This window comes from Stenella coeruleoalba, assembly GCF_951394435.1.
Source record: "Stenella coeruleoalba genome assembly, chromosome: 6".
In the NCBI taxonomy this organism is placed as follows: Eukaryota; Metazoa; Chordata; class Mammalia; order Artiodactyla; family Delphinidae; genus Stenella; species Stenella coeruleoalba.
The window spans coordinates 120,526,845-120,550,573 of NC_137151.1; the positions used below are offsets into that span (position 1 = coordinate 120,526,845).

General features: G+C 48.1%; 1 protein-coding gene across 1 annotated transcript in view; it reads left to right on the forward strand.

Annotated features, from left to right (window-relative positions):
* Positions 1 to 23,729, forward strand: part of DIS3L2 (DIS3 like 3'-5' exoribonuclease 2) — a 374,099-nt gene that overhangs the window by 322,715 nt on the left and 27,655 nt on the right. Inside the window, exon 14 of the mRNA XM_079923917.1 lies at positions 11,602 to 11,681. Within this exon, the coding sequence (XP_079780043.1) occupies positions 11,602 to 11,681 (80 nt within the window). The remainder of the gene's footprint in view (positions 1 to 11,601; positions 11,682 to 23,729) is intronic.

Sequence of the window (23,729 nt, forward strand, 5' to 3'; positions counted from 1 at the left end):
GTCGCTCTTGGCTACGTAACACAGCTTTATGCACTGCCACCTCTTTCTTATTAAAAGAGGTGAGCGCTGGTCCTCCGAAAATCTTCAGAGCTTTTCTTCTGACAGGTATAGCAGGGACTTATTATGGAGGCTTTCTTCCAGTAAACCTAGAAAGTATCTCACATTCATCCGTAAAATAAACCACAAGGATGACCATAGAGGAACTCAGCTCCATTTTACAGGTGGGAAGGCTAAGGTCATCAGAACCCCACACCATCCCGGAGTCTGGGGAAGAACAGAGACAAGGCCGGAGCTGCTGGCTCCCAGCTTGGGGTTATATAACTCCTTCAACTCCTCAAGTCCCTGGAAACTGAGGCCAATTCCCTGGAAGATCATTCTGTTCTCTCCTGTTTTTTCAAGACTAGAGCCAGCTTGATCACTGGCTCTGAGGCATGTATGAGAATGACCCGTTTTCTTTCTTCCATGAACTGAATGCCTACCGTCATGATCATTGTTGAATCAAGTTGTATTCGAACTTGCCTGGCTCTCATATTTTTATGTATGTTTGGCTTATATTTTGAAGAACCTTATTTTATTTATGTATACTCTCATCTGTTTCCAAAAAGGATTTGAGAAGACTTGCAACAAAGGAAATAAACAGTAAAATGAATACAGTAGAAAGAAAGACAGAAAATCAGAGCCAAGGAAAAGAGGCAGAAGTAATAGGACATCTGTAAGAGAGCATGATTCCTGTGACTGGGCGTCATATTATCTGACTTCAGTATCAGAAATGCAGAAATAGCTTCCTGCTTTATGGGGAAGAGACAGATTTCATAAGGTTATTTCTTATAACAAATCTCACTGAAAGTCAGGATGCTTTTCCCAGCACTAAAAGCTCTTTCTCACATGAGGCTTGATAGTGGGGGCATTAAGTGTTATAGTGGACAGATTTTTACATTTGTGGCCAACGAAGAAGGAGGTATTATAAGGCTATTTCTTAAACTCGGGTGAAAGTTGAAGGATAAAACACAGCTTGAGGAAGGCAAGTAAGCTAGTGAACAAGCTCGTGTCGTCTACAGGTGTCACTTCCCTGTAGCCTAACTTGACTCAAGGACAAAGCTTAGACCACCTGCCTGAGTGAGCAGATAGCCTGTCACTTAGGCTGCTTCTGACACATTTCCCTGGTGTCCGCTGTGTGTGTGATGGAAACTATGTAGCAGAGGCGCTGAAGTGGGAGGCTCTGGCAGGTGGACATTCTCCACTGTTTGGGGCAGGACCACAAGCTTTAGAAAGTAGGTGGCTAGGCTGCAAAACTGATATATTTGAAATGCCAGGAGACCCAGACAATCTCTCTGTACGATGCACAGCCACCTCCATGCATGTGGAGGGGCCATATGCAGTTCCCACAGTCAACATGGGCACTTCCCCGCGGAAGCAGCTTTGGGCAGTTCCAGTCCCTGAAGAGTGGTTGGCCTGAGCCCTAGAGCTCTGAGCAGAGATGGCTCTGGTCTGGTAATGTCCCAACAGAAGTCACCCTCTTTGGCTGTGAAAATCCTCAAAAATGCTCCTGCTGTGAGTGGGTCGAGCACGTCGGTTGCAGCGTCCCTCTGCATACGACACGTGCAGACCTGTTCACCGTGCTTTGTGTTCCCCGTTGCCATATTTCTCAGGAATTTGCGGGGTAAAAATGTGGGCAGGGGAACGCCTGTTCTGCTAACACAGGTGCTGGGAAGGGGAATGAGGTCTTCTGTGCTGGTCTCACCCAGCAATAAAGGCAGAGGTGCTGCGGAGTCATGGCCCGCAGAGCTCTACTGCCCCGGCCTTGCTGGTGAGCCATGAAGTAACCCTCAGACAGGCGGGCAGGAGGGGTCAGGGCTCTTCTCTCCCGGGACTGGCTTGCTGACTGAGGCAAGCCCAGGATGAACCAACCAGGTTGGCCTCTGTGACTCCTGACGAAAGAGCAGCCTTCCCTATTGATTGACCGTAGCTCCGGAGACAGACGGCTTTTCTTCTGAGCAAGTAAAACTTCAGCATTGAAGAATCCTTGACCTGTCATTTTTAACCTTAATGAGGATAGAACGAGCCTCTGGAACAAGGTGCAATGGAGTCAGGAGAAGTGGCTTTAAGTGAAAACACAGCTGTGGGGTTTACAGACGGCGCTGCAGGGAGGCGTCATCCAGTGGGAGCGGCCAGCCTCGCTATAGACTTTCCAACACTAATGAATCGGGAACTCCATGCTGAACAGGATTTAGTTTGATGGGTCCCTGTGCCAGCAGATGGATGTATTTTTCTTGAAAGACCAAGGTGCCAGAAATCTCCATGATTACGTTACTGGAGCGAGGCTCTTTTTTGTGGTTTGTGCAGTTGAGCGTCAGGACTGCAGGATTCTCTTGCGCTTTCTCACTCTTATTTTTTCCAGGTCAGAACCAGAGCTTGGGGTGGGGAGGAAAATCCTGCTGAATGAGCAAGTTCTTTCTTAAAAAGCTTTCTCCAAGTCCAAAAAGACTTCAGTGGACTTAGGAGAAAGAAACTTAATACATTGCCGTAGAGTCACTGTGAACCAAGCGAAAGCCAAGTCCACAGCATCTTTGTCTTATAAAAGAAAGCAGAGAGGAGATGGGAAAAAAATAATGCTTAGGAAATCCAAACCAAACAACGAAAACTAAAGAAGAGAAACTAAAGATCACCTCAGAGAATGTGAAGATTTCCTTCTAATAAGATTTTTCAATTGCAAAACCAAGGCTCAGGTAGAGGTAACTTTTCTCTTCTTTTTAAGTATGCCATAAATGGCATACCTCAGATGTTTGAACTATGATGGGATTTGCCACTTTCAGCTTAAGGAAGAGTTGGACACCCTGCAAGACCAGTGGACTGTGAGGGGAAGAGTCAGCCATGCAGAGACTGGAGGCTTCCCAGTCTGGTCCTTGACCTGCGTTTGAACCTTGGTCCTAATAGCTAGCAGATTGAAGCAAGCTCACTGGCCTCCCGGAGAACCCATGTTGGTTTGAACTGGAGCAATGCTGGCCACAGAACCAGCACTCTGCTTTCACCAGCTACCTCTCTCATTACTCCCCTGTGAGAGGAACTCGGTGCTGGGTCGTGGAGGTTGCCCCTGTTCGGTCACGGAGCAGCCTGCAGAGAGGGGACGCACTCTCTTATGCCCGGCCTGCAAGTGCCATCCAGCCCATGGCCAGAAAGAGAGCCGGTTGCCTGCCAGAGGTCATCTTGGAGCTGTTGTGGACGAGACAGGCAATTGCTAAACTTCTTAACACATCTCTTACCCTACCAAAGTCAGGCCAGCGTTTTCAAAAGCACCAAAGACTCTGAGCTGGTATCACTTAGCTGATGGAGTTTAGTACCAAGTGGCCTGTGTGTATGTTCTCCAGGAATGTGGCTGTTTGGGAAAGCCAGCTGTGCACCTGAGCAGATTAAGGACCAATTTGCTCATTAGCCCGGGGGAACATCTAGCAAGCCACCCCTCAGCCACCTTTCCTGTCCCGTCCCATTACTCTTTCTCAGTTATTCTTATGAATGTAATCTGGCCCGTTGGCTTCACTGGGCTGGTGTACAGAGTGAGGTCATGCTTCCTTTAATGGTTACATTAAATGACTCCATGGACCCCTCTGCTGCTTAGCCTGGGGTGTTCATTCTTCCCCTTAGGTTCACCTAAAGGCTCTTCCTCAAGCAACGTCTGAGAACCCTGAGGAAGCCTTCGTTGGTCCTGAATCGGTCGTTCTTACCGCTCACCTGTTGTCACCAGCTGGGAGGATGGCCCTGTGGCCTCCCTTGCCTCCCTCTCCCGCCCTAGACCTGGAGGGGCTGCAGGAGGACCTTCTGCAGACCTACCAACCCCCGTAGGGCCTCTACCCCCACGTTCCCACAGCCCGTGGGGAAGGACTGCGGCCCCTTCCACTCACCCAGGCTCCGTCAGCTCACCCACGGTGCCGGTTTCCCTGAGGCAGGAGGTCTCCCAGCAGGAGTCTCACGCTCCAGCTGCCCAGGGCCTATCCTCCTCTGTGGTCTGGCCTGAGCCCCTGAAAGCAGAAGGCTCCTCTCTTCCCTGCTTGAGAGAGATTGGCTTGTCCTTTGTCCAGAGGAAAGGCTTGTCTCTAACTAGACCCGTTTAAAGGTCTCCTTCCTCTGCTGCAAGAGGCTGACAGAGCAGCCTTGTCACTGCCTCATGGGCCCTTTGCTGCCTTCCCTCCTTACCCAATACCAGGGATGTTGTGCGGTTGGAAACTGTCCTCCCAGGGAAGAGGTTGACTCATAGCGGGCTCTTCTGCTTGACAGTGGCAACTGCCTCTGGAAAGGGAAAGCCGGGCCTCATGAAGTCTCGGAGTAGCTGTCATCCTTGCAGGCCAGCGTTCCAAGCTGAGCCACTCTGTGGATGGACCCCTGTAGGCCTTGATTAGAGCCCGCACTGGCACAGATGGCAGCCTGTAGGGCTGCCTGTTTCCTTGCCATGCTAGGCTCATGGGACGTATTCAGTAACTACTGTTGAGTGAAGGACCGAGTGCCTCTTCGTAGGCACTGGCAAGATGGGAGCCTCTGGACACCGAGAGGATTTGAGCCACTGCTTGTAGTCTGGTGGCACAGCGACTGAGGGGTGGCACACGTGCGGCAGAATCTCTCTACAGAGGTGAGAGTGATTACAAACTCGGATGAAATTGGGTGACTAGGAGCTTGCAGGGGAACATGATTCTGTGTCTGTAAAATTTTTTTTTAATTATTTATTTCTGGCTACATTGCGTCTTCGGTGCTGCACGCGGGCTTTCTCTAGTTGCGGCGAGCGGGGCCTCCTCTTCGTTGCGGTGCATGGGCTTCTCATTGCAGTGGCTTCTCTTGTTGCGGAGCATGGGCTCTAAGCACACGGGCTTCAGTAGTTGTGGCACGTGGGCTCAGTAGTTGTGGCTTGCGGGCTCTAGAGCACAGGCTCAGTAGTTATGGCACATGGGCTTAGTTGCTCCACGGCATGTGGGATCTTCCCGGACCAGGGCTCGAACCCGTGTCCTCTGCTTCGGCAGTCGATTCTTGACCACTGTGCCACCAGGGAAGTCCCTGTGTCTGTAAATTAAATGACTGGAGCAGTTAGTCGCTGACAGGTAAACGAGATGCTCCAAATCTCTACTCTGCAGTTCAGCTCAGCGACATGCTTTGGGCACCTGCTGTGGACAGAGATAAGGGCACTGAGTGCCCAGGGTACCTGGTGAAGCTACCCATCCCAAACCCTCGGACTCACTGGGGAGAGCGGCCCTGCCTCTAGTTACCAGAGGAGGGAATAATAGAAGGTCCAGTTTTACAGAGAGAATATCAAAGGATGTGTGGGATCTTGCTGGGACAGACAGGAAGGGCTCCCCTGGAAGCAGTCGTGGCACAAGGAGGGGCCCAGAGATAGGAGAGTGTGCACGGCTTGGTCCAGCCTCATGCAGTGAGCTGTGCAGTTGTAGAAGGAACGCACAGAGCTTTGCAGCAGGACGACGCCGGGGCGCTCTTCCCTGTCTGGCAGACTCGTGTTTCTCCTTCAAGACGCCCGTCTTCTGCCCTGGGGCCCTTCCGGCTTGGCATACCCTCCTCGGCACTTGCCACCCCACCAGTCCCTTGGTCACAGTCCATATTTGTTCACGTGGGCAACCAACCCCCAGAGGGCCTGGACCGTGTTTGATTCATGAATATATTTCCGACATATAGACAGCAGGAAGCCATCAGGGTTCTTACAGATGGAAGTGTCATCAGGCTTGTGTTCAGAAGGATGGCTCAGCTGTGTTATGGAGAGTGGATTAGAGAGAGCAGAGCCAGGGCAGTGGAGAGTGTCGGTGTCCTTGAGAGAAATAATGAGCAATTACAAAGAGCGGCCGGGGCCCGGAAGGCTGGCAGAGACCGGGCACAGCTCCATCGAGGCCCTGGCTCTGCTGTTCTCTGGGTCTTTTGAGTCTGCTTCCTGTGTGAGTTGGCTCCATTCTCAGGCTGGTAGCAAGCAAGTTGCAGCAGTTCTGGCCCTCGTGCCCGGAAGCACCCAGCAAACGCTGGCCTCCGTTGGATCACATGACCATTCCTAAAGCAGTGCCTAGGGCCAGGAAATGCCATGCACTGGCTGGCATGGGTTCCTGATCAGTTACTGAAAGGTGCATGAGGTTACCTTAGAACGGCCAGGTCCAGCCCCGGAGATTGGATCTGCTTCCCCTTGAATCCCCTGGCCTGGGGTGGGAGGGCGTATAGCTGAATGAAACTAGAATACCAGTAGGAAGGAGGAAATGACTGCTAGACATGCACTTACGTCTGCTCTAGGGACCAGCTGGACCGATTCATTCATGTATTAAGCCGTGCACATAGTAGGTGCCTACTCCCACACCCACACATACCTACACACCTGCAGGGACACGCTTTGTGGACTGGTTTATCTGGGCAACAGCATCTCATCCTCCTGAATGAATATCAGACCTCTCAGGGAGGACCCCACGCCCCACCCCAACCTCTGACTCTCCGTTTCTCGACTTCTCCTTGCATCTTGTGATTGACTGTTCCATCTCCAAGATCAGACATGGCCTTCTCTCTGACCACAGCCTCCAGTGACTCCCACAAACCCTCTCCTTGACCTCATGGACACCTCGGAGGCCAGTATAGGCCAGTGGTTAGCAACATGGACTACACTTCAGTTCTGCCACTTACTTGCTAATTTACTTAAACTACCCTGCAGTGTAAGGATAGGAGCCAACCTCGCAGGGTTGTTGGGAGGATTAAATAAAGTCACACGTGAAAGGTGCCTAGGACAGAGGACGTACTCAAAGAATATTAACTCCATACAAGACCTCCTTCACCCAGACTCTTCTGTTTTCTTCCAGTCAGTCCCTTCCATCTGTATTTCCTGCCCATTTCCCCATAGAGTCCCTGATCCATCTGTTGCCCTTGATCCCTCAAACCTATTCTTCCCTCAGGCCTTTCTGGCAAATGCTCAGCTCCACACCCACCTAACTTTCTTCATGCCAGCATCTAGGTTGCTAGAAAAAAAATCATCTGGACAGATGGTTGCTACGGTGACCTCAGATCCTGTGGCCTCAGCTAGACCCGTAATGCTCCCTGGCAACCCTTATGCTCGTCTCCGGTCAACTGCTTTTCCTGTTCTCCAGAGAAGCAATTTCAAACTTTCATCATATTCCTCCAACTTCCGTTCCTTCCCTCACCAAACCCTCCATTCCTTGCAGGTAATTTGGCCTCCTAGTTCTTAGAAAAGAACGATAATCAGGCTGGCACGTTCCAAACCACCACCATGCCCGCATACCCACCCACCCCAAATCCATAGATAGATCTTCAGCCCCACCCCGCCTTCCCTACCGCTGCAGTGAGAAAGGGTCTTCGCTTGCATGTCGGATTCCACCCCCTCCTGTCATCTCAGGCATCTCTCTCCTGTGTCTTCAACCCCTCCCTCTATATTTCCTCCTTCTATCAGCATTTAAACAAGTCTCTGTCATCTTACAGTCCATTCTCCTTCAATCCCGCATCCTGGTAGCCAGTCCCATTCCGTTCCATTCACCTTGGCTCTTCCCAGCCACTCTGCAGTTTGCTGAGAGAGTTAACACTCATGATCCCCACTTCCTCCCGCTCTGCTCATTTGTCAGCCCATCACGCCCTGACCTCTGCTCCCACCGCTGTCCTGAGGGTTCTCGTTGCTAAATCCTGCAGATTCTTGGTTCAGATGCTTGTTCCTCTCTTACTTGACCTCTTAGAAGGATTTGACGCTGCTGAGTGCTCCCTCCTTACGACGTGTTCCCGCCTTGGCTCCTGTAACGTCATAACTTAGAACACCGTGGCTACCCCTTCTCAGTGTCTGTTGTCCAGCTCTTAAATGTAGCTGTTCTATCGAAAACCTCATTTTCACTCAACATACTCTCTCAGGACCATCTCATCCGCTCCAGTGGCTTCAGTTGCCATCTGTCTTCGCATCCAAAGTTTCCCAGACCTGTACCTCCAGGTTACGGTCTTGCTTATAAAATTCAGAATTGTTTACACAGCTGCCTACTGGTCACCTCCACTAAGATACCTCTTGGGCACCTTAAAATCAGCACTCCCAGCCCTGCCATTCCTCCTTATCACGGGAAGCATCTACCTGGCTCTCCAAGGCAAAAACCCTTAGACATTCATTGTCTTTGGCTCCTCTCTCTTTTGCAGACTTTATTATCTCCGGGCCATCACCAAGTCCAAAATTCTGGTAAAGTGGCAAGAACACAGGTTCTGGTTGAAATTCCAGTTCTAATTGTGGTTTGAACAAATTACTTCACCTTTTTCCAACTCAAGTTCCTCACCTGTGAAAAGGAAATAGTAATACCGAATTCACTTGGCTGTGGTCACGGGGGACTTCTCTGGCGGTCCAGTAGTTAGGACCCCGCGCTTTCACTGCCGAGGGCCCGGGTTCGACCCCTGGCCGGAGAACTAAGGTCCCACGAGCTGTGCGGCACGGCCCCAAGAAAACCCAAAAACATAAAAACAAAAAAACAAACAAAAAACCAAATGGTTGTGGTCAGGATAAAGGAAAGCCTTTACTTGGTAGGCTTTCAATAAATATGAGGGCTCTTCTGTTTCCATTTCCTCTCTCCCCATCTCCATCACCACCTCTGCTTACTCACCTTATTGTTGAATTGGTGTACATATAGTTTCTTGACCTTGAGAATCCCCCAGGAATGAAGTTTCCCATAATTCCTTCATGACTAAGGACAACAGCTTATATCTCGTCATGCTTCTCATAAAGACTTTGGAAAATGCAAAGAAAGTAAAGCAGTCACTGTTGCCATTTTGATATCGTTCCAGTCTTCTATGCGTTCTTTGTTCTTTTTTTAATGTGGTTTTTTCCCTATATAATTGAGTACACATCCTGCTGCTTTTCATCTAATCCAGATACTTTCCCAGGTTAACAAAAGTTCTTCATAAACAGTTTAATGGCTGCCTGCTACTCTGCATGTGACTACAGTATGGTTTATTTAACTATTTTGCTATTGTTGGCTTTTTAGAGTCTTTCCAGTAAATAATACTGAGGTAAACAGTTTTGCAAAAAAAAACCCACTTTTTCTCCTACGTTTATAATAATTTTTCTAAGCCATAAATTCATAACTTGAATCACTGAATTGAAGGATTTGAAAATTTCTAAGCAGTGCAGTCTGAAGTGGACTAAATGAATATAGGCCTTACCTTAACTACAAAGAGGGAAGTAAAGAAAAAAGCGTTGTAATTAACAGATATTTTAAAATAATTGTTTTCTGTTTTACTGAAAGAGGGCTTGGAAGATCCAAGCAGTGCTCTGTGGGGAAAACATGCCTTTGACTTGAAGTTCCTGGGTCCATGATGGTAAAGGAGGGCTTGTTTCTGTTTTTGTATTTTCATCTGGGTCAGTGAGAGGACAGGCCATTCCTACAAGCTCGTTTCCCTCTAAGGAAGAGAAAAATCATCCAGCATCTAATGATGCAGATCATTAGTTGTGTCAACAGCCTTGCAGTTAAAAAAAAAAAAGTTATAACAATGTATCCTCCTAATGTGCAGTTAATTTTAGTTAAAACTTCCCTGGTGATTTTAATTTTTTAATTTAATTTAACTTATTATTAGTTTGTTTGTTTGGCCCCGCGGTGCAGCTTGAAGGATCGTAGTTCCCCAACCAGGGATTGAACCCGGGCCACCGCAGTGAAAGCACCAAGTCCTAACCACTGGACCACCAGGGAATTCCGCCCCTGGTGATTTTTAAACCCAGTGAATTTGTAAATCTAGTAAATGGCCCTGCATTTGGAAATGTTAGAGCTGCCATAGCCAGCCGGGCTCTAGCAAGACACACACAACTCACTGAGCTCGGGCTTCCCAGCAACACCCGAGCGCTCCCCTCAGAATCCATTTTTTTTTTTTTTTTTTACATCTTTATTGGAGTATAATTGCTTTACAATGGTGTGTTAGTTTCTGCTTTATAACAAAGTGAATCAGTTATACATATACATATGTTCCCATATCTCTTCCCTCTTGCGTCTCCCTCCCTCCCACCCTCCCTATCCCACCCCTCCAGGCGGTCACAAAGCACCCAGCTGATCTCCCTGTGCTATGCGGCTGCTTCCCACTAGCTATCTCCCTTACGTTTGGTAGTGTATACATGTCCATGCCTCTCTCTCGCTTTGTCACAGCTTACCCTTCCCCCTCGCCATATCCTCAAGTCCATTCTCTAGTAGGTCTGTGTCTTAAATACTGTATGCTAACACATATATATGGAATTTAAGAAAAAAAAAATGTCATGAAGAACCTAGGGGTAAGACAGAATCCAGAGTTTATTACCAGATTCCTTGTTCCTGATCTTCCCTAATCAGGAAAAGCTACTGAGTGCCTCAAGGTTAACATGTCCAGGACTTCCCTGGAGGTCCAGTGATTAAGACGCTCTGCTCCCATTGCAGCGTTGCAGGGGGCACGGGTTCGATCCCTGGTCAGGGAAGATCCCACATGCCTCGTGGCACAGCCAAAAAAATGTTAACATGTCCAGAACCAGACTTTGGACTCTCTACCCATCCCCGCATTCAGTCTTCTCACTCAGCAATGAAACCACCACCTGCCTGGTTGTTTAAATCAAAAACTTGAACCATCCTTGATTTCTTCTTTTCTGTCCTCACCACTCCCCAACACCAAATCCATCAGCATATTCTGCCAATTCTACTTCTAAAAATTTACTTGAGATCTCAAATTGTCCATTTCTCTCCATCTTGCCCAACTGCCCTCTCGTCCCAGCCCCCTTCACTGCTCACCTGCACTACTCGGTAGCCTCCCACGGGGCTCCTACTTCTGCTCTCTCTTCTACAATCTTTTCTCTATGCAGTAGCTAGAGGGATCCTGCGAAAACTTAACTGTGGTCATGTCACACACCCGCTCCTTAAGACATGTCAGAGGCTTCCCTTTGCTAGTAAGGTAAAGGCCAGAAACTCTAACATGGCTGAGAAGGTCCTGTGTACCCTGCCCTGGCCTTCCTCTCCAGCATCGTTGCCCACCATTTCCCCATACACATCCTTCAGTTCCCCTTCAGTTCCTGCAACTCCTGCACCGAGGGCTCTATACATGTTATGTTCTCTGCTGAGGAGGACCCTCTTCTCTCCCCATCCATCCTTTCCACAGTCTAGGTAACCCCTCCTTCCCACTTTCCCAGTCTAGGCCAGGTTATTTACTTCTGTAGAAACATGGGAGGTTTTTTCCTTCTTTAGAGAACCTATTCCAAAGTTTCATGTATATAAAAAAAGGTTTTCCATTCATCAGCATAATTATGTGATTGATGTCTGTCTCTTCTACTAGACCATAAGATCCTCTCTGCTTACTGTTCACTGTTCTTTCCCCATCAGCTACTCAGTGTCTGGCACAAAGTAGGTGCTTAATAAAAAAAATTGGTTGCATGTTAACTGAAGAAGTCAAGTCCTGGTAACAGTCCTCCTTGACAACAGTGTCCCCGTAAGGTGCGGGCTCTTCCCAGAGCGGGCAGACCCGGGTTCTCCACAACACATCATCTTGAGGGAGTGTGATTTCGCTTGTCTTGTTGTTGTTGTTGTTTTTCATTTCAGCTATCAGAATGAATAGAGCATGCTACCTGAAACTTACTTGTTTTTCTCTTCTCTCCTTATTCAGCTAAAGCTTGCTTTTACTCTGGACCACGAGACAGGATTGCCTCAAGGATGTCACATCTACGAGTACCGTGACAGCAACAAGTAAGTCACTCTGTGGGAAAGAGTGTCAGCTCACCATGTCCTGCAGGGGTAGCACCCATAGCCTTCCTTACACTGGGCTTCCCCGACAAAGGGATTGTCAGGGAGGGAATCACACTTTTTGTGACTGTACTAGAAAATAGCTGGCACAAAAATGTTTCTCCTGTAAAATCTCTTTTGCCCTTCAATATAGGACTTGGAATACTTGTGTAGGAGCAGGTGTAATGTATTAGAAGTCTATTGCAAAGCAAAGCCTCCTTTCCAGGCTCCAGCTCCTCTAGATACTCCCCTACCCACTTCATCTCCAATCACGCGCTTGCTAATTGGGTTCACTGTGTGACTTTGGCTTTTGTTGTCATTCAGTCTGACTAAACTATGTTTATAGGTTTGTTGTGATACTCCACCTTGTGAATTTTTCTTTCTTTCTTTCTTTAAAAAAGTTTTTTAAATTTTTAAAATATTTTTTATTGGAGTATAGTTGACTTACAATGTTGTGTTATTTTCAGGTGTACAGTAAAGTGAATCAGTTACTCATATACATATATTCACTCCTTTTTTAGATTCTTTTCCCATATAGGTCATTACAGAGTATTGAGTAGAGTTCCCTGTGCTCTACAGCAGGTCCTTATTAGTTATCTGTTTTATATATAGTAGTGTGTATATGTCAATCCCAATCTCCCAATTTATCCCTCGCCGCCCCCTTACCTTGGGAATTTTAGAGTTGGGGTACTTCTGGGTACTTACAGAGGTTTAAGTTGGTGGCCTTATTAGAAAGATGGCGCCTGGCATAGTTTTATACACCTCTTCTCTTCATCACAGACTGCCTCCTTGACTGTGAAAGTGGTGATGAGTGAGATAAAGGGCGTGTGCCCTGATGATGACAAGGACTGATGAATGGTGAGGGCAGCTACCCTGGGGCTCCTACTGTGTGTTAGGCACAGTCCAGGGACACTACGTTTGTCATCCCACTTAATTCTCATGGTAACCTGAAGAGTTTTCTTTTATTATTGTTGTACTTGCAGAAGCTGAGGTCTAGGGAATGTATGTAACTTGTTCAAGGTCACTTGCCACAGCTGTGTGAGGCAGCGGTCAGCATTATCACATTAATTCGGGGAAGAAAATAGATGAAAGGCAATTGATGTCCCAAGTTGCTACTTTTGGAAACCTCATTGATGACAAGAATAGTCCCAACCTGGACTCAAGGACTAATTGTTTGAATATCCAACTGTTTAATTTTATCCAGTGGAAGGATCAAATAGGCACAGGCCAGTGGAATCATACATTACCTTCCAGAAGAGAAATTCGCGTCTTCTTCAAGAGCTCATGCTCTGTTATGGGTGGAAGATGGGTTACTGTGTGCCTTTGTGACCAAATTTCCATTCAGATTACTTTCAAGGCATTATTCCTCTTTGTAATTTATCTTTAGGAGGATGCTATCGTCAGCTATTGTGTACCCTCAATTCCCACCAAGTTAATCATTCAGAAAAGGTTGACCAAGCATCCTTTAACACCATCATTCCTCTTCTTGGATGGCACTGTTTCTGGAAGACAGTTACAGGATTTCTAGGCCATTGTGTCAGAGATACAGTCTCAGCTTCTGATAATGCTTGGTTCAGTAGAGAAGTAGGGCTAGACTTCTCTGGGTCAGGACTGACGGGGCCAGGTGAGCGAGTCCCTTGGTGGCAGGGGCAAGCATTGTTAGGGAGTGAGAGAATTGTAAGCGATAAGCCCTCCTTGTCAGCGCTGCCCTGAGCTCCCTGATGCTTGCTGGATGGCCGTGGATGGCAGCCCGTCACACGACAGCTTGTGGCCGCAGAAACACAGTGGCGTCAGGCTCAGGGGTGTTTACATACTCCAATTCTGGCCTGACTCTCTGCTCTTTGGAAATAAGGTTGGCAGAGTTTTTGTTCAGTGGGAGAAGGGCACCAGCTTTAAGTTCATGTCTGAGCAGTTCAGAGGTCCGGTGACAACAACTTACGTTGTCTTTAAAACCGATCGGAGAAAGTAGCCTAACTCTGTTTCTTGGCCTAATTCCCAACTCCTAGCATATTATCAGAATAAGCAATGTAGGAGAGAATGTAGGAGCTGTAAGTACTGATAAGCTTTGGACCAAAGACCTGTAAAAGAAAGCCTTTGTGTAGGAAACTGAGTAGGAGCCATGATCTCGGAAAGTATGACTATCAGATGCCTCAGTGGTCCCTCCCTACCGTTCTCTCTTGCTAGAGGCAGTCTTGGAGTTTATTCTCAACCCGTGGACAAGTTTTCTAACCTCCCTGAGCCTCAGGTTTCTTCATCTGTTAAGAACAATGGGACTAATGATAACTTTTCTGGCATGATTGTCATGGGGATTGAACGGGAAGACATTGTCGCCGGCCTAGCACGCAGAATGCCCACAGTAAACGTTGACTGCCTCTCCTGAAAAATCGTGTCAGGAAAATCCTCATGACTTCGCTTCTGTTTTCCCAGTGCCAGCAGGGCTGCATCCCTGCACCGTGGCTGCAGCTGGCAGAGTTTTGAGTAGGGAAGAGGCTGGTGCACGCTCCTCTGACAGCCCTCAGCTGTGAGCGCTCTGTCCAAAGGCAGCCTCCCCTCCCTGTGAACTGTGAAGTCAAGCATGGAGAACCCCATGAGCTTGCCTGCGACTTTCTCCTCTCTCCCAGGCTCTGCCCTGTGTTCCTCTGTTTACTTTTAGGGACAGTTCCCTCGACTACCTGAGTCTCAACATTGGTGTTTAGGAAATGAGGAGATTCCACCCCAGGCCCTAAGGGGCCCATGTTGTCTCAGCCAAGTAACATGAAGGCAACGGCAGCAGAGAGATGAGGTTCTACATATAAAAGAAATTAGCTGAATATTAGTTTGGTACATTTAATAATTGAAACTACTGCTTTTATCTGGGTATTCTCTGCAGTATAATTTGTAATCATTTTCGTATTTATCCCTGCCAAATTCAGTCCATCAGCAAAGAAGTTTTTCTGAGTAGGTACTGTGGTGCTCGGTAGTTCTCCCCAGTGGCCTTTTCCTATTAAATGGAGTAGTCCTGAAAGTAGGCACTCCGCTTTTATACTTCCTGGACTCTCGTGTCAGCTTCCTTTCCTGGAATATCCTAGTAGCCCCGATCCGTGACTCTATGTCATCCCGTTCTTCTCCGTCAAGAAGCTCGTTTAGCCTCTGTGCTCCAGGGAGGACAGGCCCTGGGACTTGTCCATCTCTGGTGGGACTTAGACCCTGGAGGGCACGGCTCTCAGGTAAGCATTCTTAAAGCTCTGAGGTCATTAGGGGAAAGAAGCTGAGGCACCTATTGTGCCTCAGGTTAGATTAGTAAAGCTCTTCTTGAATTATTCGGCCAGCCTCCCAAACACTGTTCAAATCTTCATCTAAGAGGTGTGAGGCTCCGGCCTCCCCACCACCCTGACAGGTACTGCCAGTTGCAACCCACAGACCTGGGGACCACCTTCTTTTTCTCTGTTGCAGAAACTTCACTTGCCTTTAATATGCATGTTAAATCCAGTGAATCCAGAACTGATTGAAAGTCATGTGTTTCCAGTTAGGGCTCGGAGGTCTCTTCAGAGAGCAAAGAACAGGCCTAAAAGTGTGAACAAGTGATTCATGAGAATTCAGTTCAACATTTATTAAGCCCCTACTCCATACAACGTATTGTGCGAGGCACTAGGGAGACAGAGATAAATGGGGCCTGGTCTGTGACCTCAAGGAGTTTGTGTAACTAGAAGAAGGCACTGCAGCACCCTCCAGGGTGTGCTCCAGCGGTGAGAGTTGAGAGCCGTGGGAGCAGTACTGAGGCCAGTGGCTGCTTCTGACTTGGGAGCAACTCCGTGGATGGTGGCGCCCTGCACAGACAAACAGCTTTGTCCACATACTCCCCACCGTCCTCCTCTTCACCGCGAGGACGGCTGAGCTCCTGTGCAAAATGCCCTCCCTGCCTTTAGCGCTTTCACCTCCAGCGCTTCCACTCTGCAGCCTGAGGGAGCTTTACGTGCCTTTTCATTCTGGTTGCTTTTGCGATGTTATTTTTGTCTTCAGTGTTCTGCCATTTTACTACATTACGTCTAAGAGTAGATTCATCTGTACAGCTTAGGACTCAGTGTAGTTCTTCCCATTTTGAAATTACCTATTATCTGTTTTATTCTCCCTAATCTGTTCTTTTGGAGCTCCTGTTAGAAACCTACCATCTTATTCTTTCTCTTTTTCCTCCTCCTTTTCTGCCAGTGCTGCATTGTGGGGCACGTCCTCAAAAATGTCCGTCGGTTTACTGGTCTCCTTATAGCTGTTTATAATCTGCTCTTGGATACCCCTTCCTGATTTGGGTGTTTAGTTTTAATTTTTAGAAGTTCTGTTGGGAGCTTTTTAAAATCAGCCCATTATTTTTTTTTTACTGTTCTTTTTTTCCTGTCCTAGTGTTTCACTATGATTTCTGTTCCTTTCATCTCTTCCAGTTATTTTGATTACACTCATTTTATAGCCTCTTTCTGATTGTTCACTTATTTCTAGTTCTCAGGGTACCAGTTCTCCCACATGTCGTCTCTATTGACTTGCCTTTATGGTGGTTCATTTTTCCACACGGTTTGTTCTTTTTTATCAGGAGATTGTCTTAAGCAGGGATTGTGTTCGCTGTGAGAGTCCCATATGCCCCCGGTTGTGGATGCATTCTTCCATTGCTTTTGCCATTATTCTGCCATGAGCCTGGGAGTTCTGTAGGTCTTCTGCCAGTTTGGTGTTAACCTCGTGGCTTAGGGTTCTCAGAACCCGGGTAGTGTGCATTCAGCCTTGACACACACATGAGGTACAGGCTTGGAATCCCATCCCACAAAGGAGCGCCTCCCCTCCGTGCCATATACAGACATTCCTCTGGGCTGTGAGAAAGGTCTTCCTGGTCCCTGTTCAAAGACCAGCAGCCCTTCCTGGATCCTGGCTTTCTGCAGGGCTCTCAGTTCCAGTTCCCGGCCAGGTCTTCTCCCTTCTGTGGGCATGAAAACCTTAACTCCTATAACCGTATCAAGGTCTCCTGCCCCCGGCCCTCCTTTGCTATGGTAATGATTATGGCTTTGACTTCGTTTCCTCTTCATTTCAAGTAGCTGGGAATTTTCCCTTCTTTCTTTAATGCTCAGTCATAGATTATTCTTTTGGTATATCTTATCCATCTTTTCTTTGTGTTTGTGTTGGGAAAAAGGTCCACATCAGTTCAGTTTACCATCTTGTCAGAACCAGAAGTCTAAATAAACTTTTGAAAATGTGAGTCTGATTACTCATTCATTCAACAGGCGTACAGAGAGTTTCTGCTGGGTACCAGTACAGAACTAGTCACTGAGGCTGCAGCGCTGAATAAACACTCACGTGGCCCTCAGGGGCTCATAGGCTAGAGGAAGGGACTGGGCAGCCGTCACCAGAAGACAGCTCTGTGATTAGACGCTTACCTGCTCCAGCGTACCCCACATTCCATCCTGCCAGACCATCTTGAGTCTGCCGCATGCAAGGTGTCTCTGTGTGACCATGCCATGCCCCGTCTCTAGAACACCACTGTTTCCCACCGCCCGCTCACACCCATCTAGGTAATCTCTACTTCTCCTTCCACTCTCAGCCCAGTATTACTTCTTCTGGGAAGCCATTCCAACCCCTGACAGCCATCACGAAGGCATGAGTGCCTTCTCCACAGTCCTCTGCCACACCTGTCCGCTTCTGCTTCTGCTTCAGCACTCATCACAGTGCACTTCAGGCACTGGTTTACTTGTCTCCTACTTCCTCTACGCTGAGTCCTTTTTTTTTTTTTTTTTTTTAACATCTTTATTGGGGTATAATTGCTTTACAATGGTGTGTTAGTTTCTGCTTTATAACAAAGTGAATCAGTTATACATATACATATGTTCCCATATCTCTTCCCTCTTGCGTCTCCCTCCCTCCCACCCTCCCTATCCCACCCCTCCAGGCTGTCACAAAGCACCAAGCCAATATCCCTGTGCCATGCGGCTGCTTCCAACTAGCTATCTACCTTACTACGTTTGTTAGTGTGTATATGTCCATGACACTCTCTCACCCTGTCACAGCTCACCCTTCCCCCTCCCCATAACCTCAAGTCCGTTCTCTAGGAGGTCTGTGTCTTTATTCCTGCCTTACCCCTAGGTTCTTCATGACATTTTTTTTTCTTAAATTCCATATATATGTGTTAGCATATGGTATTTGTCTTTTTCTTTCTGACTTACTTCACTCTGTATGACAGACTCTAGGTCTATCCACCTCATTACAAATAGCTCAATTTCGTTTCTTTTTATGGCTGAGTAATATTCCATTGTATATATGTGCCACATCTTCTTTATCCATTCATCCGATGATGGGCACTTAGGTTGAGTCCTTTTAAGGTCAAGGCCTTGTTTTGTTTATTTCAGTACCCGTAGTGCCTAGCCACAGGGGTTGGGAGACCTAATTGAATCCTTTTAGAGAGGGAACCTGGCTACTCAGCCTTTGTCTTTCCAACCTTTGTCTTTTCATTTTTTGTGGGATTATCATGAGGATTAAATTATACATGACATGAGGGAAAATGGTTTCCTTGGATGGTTTATGCATTCTGAAGAACTAACACATAGAAGAAAGAGACTGCAAACATTTGATTTAATTCTGTAAATATCGTAGTAATTGCAGTTATTTACATCACTACCTACCATTTTTTGCCTGATAGGAGGGCATAGTAATAATTATAAAGAGCATTAAATATGCCAAGCAAACTTGCAGCAGCTGAGTATAATTGCAAGGCTACACTTTGTTCACGACCTGTCGAGTTTCTGATCCGTAGCATAATAGTGATAGGAGCTACCACCTCCTGAATGCCCACAGCTCACCAGCACTGGGCTAGGGGCTTACCCAAGTTATTTCTAGTTTCAAAACCATTCAAGACAGATCTTATTTTTATAGTTTTACAGATTTCAAAAAAGTCAAGGAGGTTATATTATTTTCACAGTTTTACAGATTAAATAAAATAAAAACAAAACAAGGCTGAGAGTCAGAGAGGTTAGCCTGCCCTAGGTCACACCATGGTCAAGAGCAGAGCCTGAATTTTCCTCTAGTTCTAGCAGATTCCAAAGCCCATTCTGGCCTGCCCCTGTGAAGGAGAGGGACGGGGAAAGGGGGCTGGGCAGGCAGAGTGTCAGCCCACGGTGCTGTTCTCAGGTCCCACAGGGGCGGGCCTGCCTCAGGACCCCTGCCGTGCCCAGTCACCCCTGGGCACAGGGATCCAGAGGGCCAGGGCCGTTTGCCTGGACGGGGCTTCTTGTGGGCAGCCGCAGCCCACCCCTTGCCCTGCACAGATCCGTTTCTCCGCTCGTGTGGGGAGCAGCTTCTCTTTGGCTCCCGTGGCCTCTGTTCCTGAGGAAGAGCTTAGAAAGGACGTGTTAATGGGACAGACCACCGCCTCTGCTGCCCGTAGAGTTCTTCTCACCTTCAGCCGGCACCTCAGCAGGTCCATAGAGTTCTTCTCACCTTCAGCCGGCGCCTCAGCAGGTCTTGGCAGCGTAGCTGGTGGTGTGACTCAAAACTTCATTGGGAGGTTCCGAGCCCTTGGTTGTCACATCCTTCTCAGGACAGGGTTGACACATATGTCCATGTGTCTGTTCACAGTCGCGCAAGGGAGCACCAGGAGAGTCCCTCCCCACCATGACGCGACTCCTCCTCTCACCTGCTGACCCCTGGATACGCAGCGGGAAGAATCCCGGCAGTAGCATCACTTGTAGTTCAGAGGGACCCTTGTTGTGTTACCCCTGGCCTGAGCTACCTTGGGTTCCATCACCCCCATAGGCGCTAATGAGCCCAGCTCTGTGACTGCCTCTTCTGCTGTCCCTGGTGGCCCGCAAATCTCCTACCAGTCTCCTTAGCAATGCTGGTGTTCCTCTCACCAGCACACTTCTGATGAGCCTGGTGAAGGGGGTGTCCTGTGGGCCCCCCCACAGCCCATAGGCCTCCGCTAGGTCTTCCAGACTCAGCCTGTTTCTTCCTCCCCCAGCTGTCTGCCAGGGCAGCTCACGCCCTTCCATTTGCTCAGCCTTAGCTGTCGCTGTCTGCAGGCCTCTAAGGACCACTCCAGCAGCGAGCTTGCCCCGTCCCTTAGGGTCTTTGAAAGGGTGCTGAATCCCACATCCCAAGAAAATTCGCCCAAAACAGTAAATTCTTGCTCATCTCATCTCCTGGCCCCTTTGATGAAGGCCCTCAAATCCTGCTAGCTCATCCTTCCCACTCTTGGTATATAATCTCTTTCTGCCTTATCAGGCCCAGCACATCCCCAGCCCCATTTTCCCTGACATTTAAACCTAGTTACGGGCCTTGAAGCCCCAGAAATGAGGTGGGGGATGCAGGGTGGGCCCCCTGCATGTCTTGCAGCACAGGATGTCACTAGCCTTCCGCAGGGAGTGTGGGCCACATTTCTGTAAGCTGCCTCTGTAAGAGGCCCTCTGGCTCTGCGGCTTAGCCTGCAGCTGCTGGTTGAGGGCCCTCAGCCTGTCACCGTCTCCCTGCTGGGCACCGTGTGCCTCACTTCATGGTCCTGGTAGACGCTGCACCACCCGGGCTCTCAAATGCTTGAATCAACACGGTCAAGCAAAGGCTTTTTCCCAGGTCACCACTGGTGAGTCTTTGAGCAGCTGGGCCACTACTTTGTGCCAGGGATTCTCCATGCCCCACATTCGACTCAGAAGAGTGTCGTCTCTGCCCACTGGGTAGTAAGCGAGCCAGGCCCCAAACTCCATCTCTTTGCCTCTCTCTCAGACCCACTCCAGTACCACTGTGTTAACACATCAGGTCTGCTGAGAAGCAGATGCCAGGACAGGATTAGAAGGGGAGAGAAGAAGAGAAGGCAGGAAGAGAGTCTTCAGATCTTGACACAAGCTCAGCCCCTGTGGAGGAAGGCATAGGAGGAGGACTGGGTAGGAAGAGTCTTGGGCTGCAGCCCAGTTTTAAGAAGGTTCATCCAGACGGATGGGAAGTCCTGGAACCAAAGTCACCTGCTGGAGAAGCCTCACATCCTGCAGGTCCTTCGAGTGCTTAGTCACCGGCTGGGAGCAGCCCTCGGGAAGTGTGGCCTTGGTGTCAGTGCAGTGGTGGGTCAGGGGCTGCGGCTGGGCCACCAGGCCGTTTATGCTCCCGTGGCAGGAGAGCTGAGAGGCGCCTTTTCGTGGCCACCGCACTCAGGCAGGAGAAAGAGCAGAGCTCCTGGATAAAGCCCTGCATCTAATTCGTTTCCTCCTCTGCTTGGTTCGTGTCCTCTTCCTTCACCTAAATAAGCAGATGGAATATTTCCCAGCAGCCCTGACAACTTCAGACCAACACTAACACTTCCCAGTGTTCCCAGTACTTTGGAAATGACACTGTGTGCCTGCACCTCGGACCTGATGCCAGTTCCTCAGGCTAAGGAGTGGTGTTACCTGAGAGCCTCCAGACCTCCCGCTGACACTGCCAGGTTAGAATGAAGAATGCCTTCCTTGTTCCTGGTGAAGCCCTTGGTTAGGAGAAAGGAGAGCTGGAAATCAAGGCGGAGGAGGAGGGCTTTTGGGGAAATTGGAGGCAACTCAGCCAGAGAAAGGTGCCAGAAGTGACCTCATGGGAGCAAGCCGGCAGCTGCAGCGGGCGTCTTGGAGTCAGCCGCTTGCGGTGCAGGTGGGAGCTCACTGTTTTCCACCGCAGCCTTTAGTGTCGGGCTTCGGTGTGATGCGGGCATGACTCCTGCTTAAGCTGCTGGAATCAAGACGGTGATCAGTGAGGGATGCGCTTCTCCACTTCCACACCGTGCAGAGAGATGGTGGGGGCTCCTGTTCCCTCCCACCACCTCACTCCGTGCAGCAACAGTAATGGTATCCTGGGTGCCAAAATGCAGTTTCATTTGACCTGAGTTTTCCCTATAGGAAGGGAAGGGGGTGAGTATGAACACTCCCACTTACAGAAAGGGAGGCCAGTTCCCCTAGTGGTGCCCTGGCCCACCCAGCTCAAGCTGTAAACCAGAGGTAGAGCCAGCAGGCTTCTCCCTGGGATACTGCCTCAGCCATGTGATACACGGCAGGGGTGGGGCCTGGAACAGCTACACAGAGTGATACTGAACTTGCCTGTGGGTCCTGGGCAGGGAGGGCAGCAAGGCCTGGGTCAGCAAGACTGCCTTCTGTGTAGCTTACATTACCATTGGGTTACAGTCACCCAGTCTCCCACAAATGTAATGCAGCCCACAGGTGGCCAGGGCAGGGAAGCTCTTACTCAGCTGTGTTGAGTCAGCACCCTTTCCCTACGTCTTGGGAGAATGGGGTGGGGGGGTGCGGTGGAGCCTGAAGCCATGCTGTAAAGCACTGAATTGTCTCATCAGAGGTTTCCTATGCTGCTGGGCCAGGGTGCTCAGCCCCTGATAGAAATTGCTAGCTCCTCGGCTCCTGCCGACATTCTAAGGGCAGAACTGATCAGAGTGAGGAAATGTGGAAGCCAATGGCAATGGGGAGATTATACTGGACAGAGGCCAGATGCAGACACATCATGCACACTGGTCCCCGTGTCTCAGCACGTAGGGTGACTTAATATCCACTCCACTGTTTTCTTCCATAGTCAACACGCTGGAAAATAGATTCTTACATAAACTCACTTTGTGAAACTTATTTTTGAACTATGACATGCATGGAGAAAAGTGCGCAAGTCATGTGCATCTAGTTCAAAGAGTATTAGCAAACAAACACACCCATGTAACTATCACCCACATCAAGAAATAGAACATTTCGGCACCCCAGGAGCTTCCAGCATACCCCTCTCTCCTCCAAAAAGGAATCCACCATCATTGCTTCTGACACTACAGATTAGTTTTGCCTGGCTTTGAACTTCATATAAACGGAATCATTCAGTGGCTTCTCTTTTGTGTCTGACTTTCTTCTTTCAGCGTTATGTTTTTGAGAATTCATCGTTGTTGCTGCATATAGTCCTAATTCATTCATTTTGATTGCTATAAGTCTTCCTTTGTATGAATACATTGTAATTTATCCAGTCTGCATTAATTCAGTCAACATTTGAGTTGTTTCCAATTTGAGGTTGTTATAGATAATTCTGCTTATACGTGTCTTTTGGTGCACACATGCACATATCTCTTTTGAGTGTATACCTAGGAGTGAAACTACTAACTCAGAGAAAATACCCACTTTAGTGGATACTGCCAAATGATTTTCCTACGTGGTTGTACCAGTTTAACACTCCTGCCAGCAGCATATGAGATTTCATGTATTTATTGGCCGTTCAGTAGAATGCCTTTTCAAATTGTGTGCCCATTATTCTTCTAGGTTTTCCGTTTTCCTTGTTGACTTATAGTTCACTCTATTCTGGGTGTGAGTCCTTTGTTGGTTATACATGTTGCAGATACCTTCTACTCAGTAGCTTGCCTTTTTACTCTCTTTGGTGGTGTTTACATGAACAGAAATTCTTCATTTCAGTGTAGTTCAGTGTATCGGGTTTTTTCTTTATGGTTAATTCTTCTTATATCCCATTTAAGAAAACTATATAAACATCATGAAGACATGTTTGGTATTAGAGTTCTCCAAGAAACAGAACCAGTAGGCTATATATATATATATATATATATATATATATTTATTTATTTTTATTTATATTTGTGTATATATGTAAGGAGATTTATTATGAGGGATTGGCTCATGTGATTATGGAGGCTGAGAAGTCCCATGATCTGCTGTCTGGTAAGCTGGAGAACCAGGAAAGTCAATGGTAACTCCCAGTCTGCGGGGAGGAGAAGATAAGACGAGAGGGCAAGCAGTGAGAGGAAGAACTCCCTCCTCACCCTTTGGCTCTGTTCAGGCCTCCCACGCTGGGGAGGGCAGTCTACTTTATCCAATGCAAGTGCTCACAGACACACTCAGAAATAATGTTTAATCTGGGCACTCTGTGGCCCGTCCAGTGGACACAGGCAATTAGCCATCAACATGTTCTTACATTATCTTCTAGAAGCTCTATTGTTTTACCTTTTCTATTTTAAACCATAATCTACTCAGAAATGAGTTTTGAATATAGTACAGCAAGTTTCAG